Here is a 6,092-nt window from a genome sequence, read left to right on the forward strand (position 1 = left end):
TCATGCACGGGACCATGAAGTCTTTAATAACCTGCCATCTCGAGTTTTCTTGCTTAGCTTGTGGACAAACAGCTGACTTGACTCATCTGTTAGTGTGATTGGTAATTACTCACTTTGCAGAGCCTTGAGAGACACGAGCTGATTGCAGAGTTTGGGATTATCTGGAAACCTCACGTTTCCTGATCCCTGTCCTATAAAAGAGGATATCACCTCCTCCGCAGAAACAGGTAGAAGAGGAACCCAGGACGGCCACTGAGACCTTGAGACTCAGGTAAGACCTGACCCATCCTCTGCTCCACCACTCTGGGTCGCAGGAGACCAAGGCCTTACTCCCGCCAGATGGTGCTGTCACTGGGGACCTAGCAATAAAAACAAACACTAATGCTAACACCCTTATCGAGGGCAAGGACTGCCCATTTCCTAGATGCTCCATGTACCCTAAATAGAAACTATAGAGAAGACATTTTAACAAGGTTACCATCACTGGGTGAGAGGCTGCTTGTGGTCATGTGAACTTTTTGACTCTTGATGATATCCACAAGCCATCATGGCCTGGAAACAGGCAAAAGAACCATCCCTTGGCAGAGGTGATGGCCGACCAGTTCAGGTCTTCAGCCTCTGCCATGAGGGAGCCTCTTCATCTACACTGAAGAACGGGGAGGAGGGCGATGGGTCAGGCCACCGCAGTAACATCCCACAGCCCCAGAGTAAACCTGATGGTCACTTAATTAAACAGAAGCTTCTGGGTCAGGCAGGAATGGCTTCAGAGCCTCTCACAGCTGCAGCTAGTGACCTTGGGGGAAACTGCCTAGCGTCGCTAGGCCTGTGTTCCAACTATGCAGTAGGGGTTGTCTGTGCCCACATCTGACAATGTGGTGTCAATGAAGCTGGTGACTGAACCCATCAACCTGTGGCCTGAGACAGACTGCTGTGGCAGTGTTAGTTATTATTTCTAGCTATCAGTCCCTGGGGGGCGGAGGGATAAGGGGAATTCCATCACCTGGGGACAGGGCATGCAGTGCACAGAATCTTCTAATATCTGTACCACAGAGAACTTGTTATTCTGTTTGCAGACACCAAGAGAGATGTTTCTAGTGGGGAGCCTCGTTGTCCTCTGTGGGCTGCTGGCCCAGAGCACAGCCCAGCTGGTAGGCCTGCCCTATCCCCTGGGCCAAGGTCTTCCCATGTCCATGGGTCACTGCCGGTCCCTGCACGTGGGCCAGACCCTGCCCTACTATGGAGTGACTCCAGTAGTGACTACGTATCCTTCAGACCATCTTGCTAGAAACTTCAGAGATGGTAAATAAGTCTTTGACAGTCTCTCTTTGTGTTTGTGTGTGTGTGTGTGTGTGTGTGTGTGTGTATTTCCCTGTAGATGCTCTAGTCTATCCAACTTCTCAATCACAGTAAGGGAATCATCAGTGAGAAAGGGGGTCTGAGGTTCTAGAGCAGCAATTCTCAACCTTCCTAATGCTGCAACTCTTTAATACAGTTCCTCCCGTTATGGTGACCCCAGACCTTAAAATTATCTTTGTTATTACTTTATAACTGTAACTTTGCTAAAGTTGTGAATCATAATGTAAATATCTGTGTTTTCTGATGGTCTTAGGCAAGGTCTTCACCCCAAAATCCCAAAAGAGTCTTTACCCCAAATACCCAAAGGGGTCTTCACCCACAGGTTGGGAACCACTGCTGGAGTGAGCAGATATAACCCTTGAGATTCTCTGCTTTGTAGGTTTCAGACATGGCCTGCTGTCTGGCGGCATTCTGAGCTTTCTGGAACACATACCACTCTTGAACTATGTGAGACCTACAGGAAGCAATGCTGGTGGCCTGGTCGGGGTGCTTGGAAACGTGATTTCATCAATCCCTCTCTTGAATAACATCCTGGAGTAAGTTAGCTAAAGTAGGAATTTCAGTCCTGCCACTGACTGAAGACCTGCCAGCCCCAAGCAGCAGCCAGAGGGAGAGGGATGGGCTAAGCATGGAGCCAGGGCTCGTCCCCAGGCCTCTCTCTATTCTGGCAGGGACAGTGGCCCTTTTGCACCTATAGTTGCCCCAAGTCCTAAGGCACATCCTGGGCCCCAGCAGAAGCTATTATCCCTGTGACAAGCCTTCCATGTCAGCGCCATAATCCCCACTTCTCAGAAGGAAAACCTGAGGCACAGAGATGTACCTGTGCTCACAGAGCTAAGGTGATGCAGTCAGGAATCTAACTCAGAGAAGCCCCTAAGCTTTGCCCCCACTGTGGTCACTGTGTCCATTCCCCCAAGGGAATGTGAACAGTCACTAGGCTCCCCTCTTCATTGTATCAGCTGTGCCTGAGACCCGACATGGTGCTTCCCATGACAGCTTCCTAGGCACAAAGCCACAATGGGGAGCTTGTTGCAGTGACCAGATACCCAAGCCTGCGTCCTTAGTAAGACTGGACCAAAGCCGCTGACAAGATTCCCAGCCTCCCAGGCCTTTGCTTCTTGGCCTAGAGATAGTCAGACAGACTTCAGTGCTGGATGGCCTGAAGTCAGGCACCTGGTCTCCTGGTCTCTTGATTTCTTCATCTGTGAGATGGAGAGAAAGACTCTGGAAAAGACCAGGGAAGGTAAATAGGACCCATGGATGGATCCGAGAAGGCTTCCTCCCACCTTTTTGCATTCTTTCCAACTTCCTTAAAGGTCATGACAGGTTGAGTAATTTCCATCATGCCTCTTATGCAGGATTTATTCTGGTTGCCCATGCATCTTCTCTATGTGTACTGACAATACATATGTCAATATATCCATCCTTCCTTTCATCTAAGCACTCACATTTCCATCCTCCCTCCCACATATCCAATTACTAATCTTCCTACCAACTTAAAAGTCAGCCTCTTTCTGTGAAGAGCTCTCAACTAGTATACCCAATTTCTTTCCTCAAATATCTCCTAGACTCTAGGTAAACAGAGGTCTGAGTATGTTGGGATCTGATCCAGAAGGAAGCTGGAAATGATAGGGATGTGGCTCAGAACCCAGGGTGGTTCTGACTCCAAGACTGTCCTCACATCTTCCTCATTTCAGGTGGCCAGCTCTCCCTCTGTGATGAGTAAATATAGTTAAAGATGGTTCCCAGGTCTTAACTTAACATGCTAATGTTTCTCCCTGGCCAGCATAAGAGTCACTAATCCCCAACTACTGGAAATCGGTCTTGTGCAGAGCTATGATTACCACCGCCTCTATGTCACCATCCCACTGGGCTTTGATCTCAAAGTGAACACGTGAGTAGGTCCCAAGGTGGGTAGGGATGGAGGATGACTCACAAAGGGAGATGGTTATGGAAAGCTGCAAAGGCCTTGAACCTTACCAGTTTGACGTTGTGTTGAACAAACTCGGTCATGTGGAAAACACACTTGACCTCTCTGAGCCTTGGTTTCCCCTAATGGGAGCAGAGATCAATATCACTTTGGCAAAATGAAGTAAAGTGAGCCTGACACTCCTGACAAGAAGAAATCCTACCCCTTGAAATGTGAGAGGCCAGATACCAATAGAGCTGTTTCTGCCTTCTCTGTCAGACTGGTGGTTGGAAATCTGTTGGAACTGTCTGTGAAGCTGGATGTCACTGCAGAAGTCTATGCTGTGAGAGATACTTATGGGAGGAGCCGTCTGGTCATTGGTGATTGTATATACCCTCCTGGCAGCTTACGTATCTCCTTGCTTAATAGGTAAGGCCAATGGGTGGGCTTCTCCTGCCCAGAGATAGTTGGGTAAAAGATGGGACAAAGGAAAGATGCATGAATAAGAGGACAGGGAGAAAATGTGTTGGGGGAAGTGTAGATGGATGGGTGGATGGGTGGATTGGTGGATAAATGGATGGATGGATGGATGGATGGATGGATGGATGGATGGATGGGTAAATAAATGGGTGGGTGGATGGATGGATGGATGGATGAATGGATGGATAGATAGATGGATGGGTAGGTGAATGGATAGATGGGTGGGTGGGTGAATGGATGGGTGGGTGGGTGGATGGATGGGTAGGTGAATGGATAGATGGATGGGTGGGTGAATGGATGGGTGGGTGGGTGGATGGATGGGTGGGTGGGTGGATGGATGGATGGATGGATGAGCAGATGAATCCATGATGGGTAGGTGGATGGGTGGATGGTAAAATATTTGGTGGATAGGAGACAGATAGATGTATAGGCAGATATATAAATAGATAGGTAAATGGATAAATAAATGATTACTTACCCCTTATTAAACCAAAAGAACCAATTTAATGTTGGATAGGCCATATAGAATATGGCTTAAGACCACTTTTTATAACCTGATGGGGAGATCCAGAGAGCCTCTGACATGAACATGATCAGTGTTCCTCCAATTTGGTCCCACCTTGTTTATCTATAACAGAAGCCCATATGAGATTATTAATAGAATCCTACTAAGAGGTATTAGATGTAGATCCCATCTCAATTGCTTGTTCCAGTTGCCTGTCACATGGGAAGGCCCATATATATATAGTGTATAGGGCCTGTCCATATCACAGCCCAAATTTACTGAACATACATATTGGGCTTTGTGTGTATTGTTTCAAGTCTCCATGACAACTACATACTAAGTACTTTTCATGCATTCATGGATTCCAGTCTTGTCCCTGATGTGTACTTGTTTTGAGCTCATCTGTGTATACACAGCTGGGTTGGGTATTAACTCTCTTCATCTGGGATTCTTGCTGTTCATCTGCCATGGACAGACGTGGGGAAGGCCTGGTCTCAGTTAGAAGTTTGCATAGTGGCTGCTGAACTTCTCCAGTACAATCCCAAGCCTCTGAGTCACATCCATGCCTTGTCCCTTCCAGACTTGGTCCGCTGCAAAACCTTATAGACAGCCTCACAGACATCCTGACTAGAGTCATTCCTGGCCTGGTGCAGGGCGTGGTAAGTGGCAGTCCCCTACGCCATGGATCTTAGAGTTCTTAGGCTGAGCTTCTCTGTCTGAAAACTGTCCATCCATCAATCTGTCTGTCCTGTGATCGAGCTGTCTGTGTTAATTCTTTCTACTCCTCCAAACACATTAGTTGGCTTCTTATGGGCTGTAGAAAGTATTCCTGGATATATTCCACCATGAACATGCTGCTTCTCCTAGGTCTCCTTGTAGGAGGTCCTGTGCCTAACTCCCTTCTCTACCCTGGCTCAGGTGTGTCCTCTGGTCAATGGGGTTCTCAGCCTCTTGGATGTCACCCTAGCACACGATGTTGCTGGTAAGTGCTGTTTCCAAGGCCTCTCTCCCTCTAAGGAAGCATCAGTTTCCCACAAGTTTTGTCCCTATGTACCATGGAGCAACCAGGTCTTATCAGTCACACCCCTCCCCAACTGAGGTGTCTGTTTCCATGAATGATCCAGATGAGTTTGAGGGAATGTCTGTTTCCTCCTTAGCCTGACCTGAAAGCAGCTGGGCTGGCTGGAGGGGGGAACTAATGCTTCCCAACATGTCTAGGTGTGGTGAGCATGGCTGGTACTCCAGAGCTCGAGGAAGCACTCAGGTTCTCCTTGGACTCCTTCGCCTCCAGATCATAACTTTAGCCATTTCTTTTCTAGATGCGCTGCTGCATGGAGCACAATTTGTCATTAAGGCCTAAGCCTTCCAAGAAAGAACCTGTCTCTGCTACGATGGTAAATGCTCTTCCCATTCTCCAGGATTTGTGAATGTGCTGTCATCCTTTAGGACAGGGAAGCAAGGATCTTGAGCATACACAGCAGCTTTCCCAGAGGCAGCACTTTGGGTCTGGGGAAAAGATGTTAGATCCAAGTTATAGCAATACCCAAGGAAAGAGACAAACAGATGTAGACACAGAGATGCACCTAGTTCCTAGAATAACTGACAGATGTGGAGATGGACTGGAACCACACACAGCTTTAAAGAGAAATGTATGTGGTTATGGGTACACTCCAGCACACAGACATGACAGTCAAACCCTCATTCACAGAGCACACATATACAGACAGACTCACTAGCCAAGTCCCTATGGCTAAACAGACATACACTCAAGCACATGCATAAGGAGCTGTAGAGACAGCCTGGGGTCTCAGCATGGCCCTGTCTCTCAGAGGGCTAATTTCT

General features: G+C 47.8%; 1 protein-coding gene across 1 annotated transcript; it reads left to right on the top strand.

Annotated features, from left to right (window-relative positions):
* The first annotated feature begins 1,085 nt into the window (after window positions 1–1,085).
* On the top strand, window positions 1,086–5,610 carry LOC127684660 (BPI fold-containing family A member 5). Its single transcript, XM_052181544.1, has 7 exons — window positions 1,086–1,299; window positions 1,736–1,892; window positions 3,143–3,250; window positions 3,545–3,694; window positions 4,831–4,909; window positions 5,169–5,232; window positions 5,570–5,610. Exons 1-7 carry the CDS (start codon window positions 1,086–1,088, stop codon window positions 5,608–5,610), a joined length of 813 nt encoding a protein of 270 aa, XP_052037504.1.
* Window positions 5,611–6,092: the final 482 nt, after the last annotated feature.

Source organism: Apodemus sylvaticus, chromosome 5 (genome assembly GCF_947179515.1).
Source record: "Apodemus sylvaticus chromosome 5, mApoSyl1.1, whole genome shotgun sequence".
Classification (NCBI taxonomy): Eukaryota; Metazoa; Chordata; class Mammalia; order Rodentia; family Muridae; genus Apodemus; species Apodemus sylvaticus.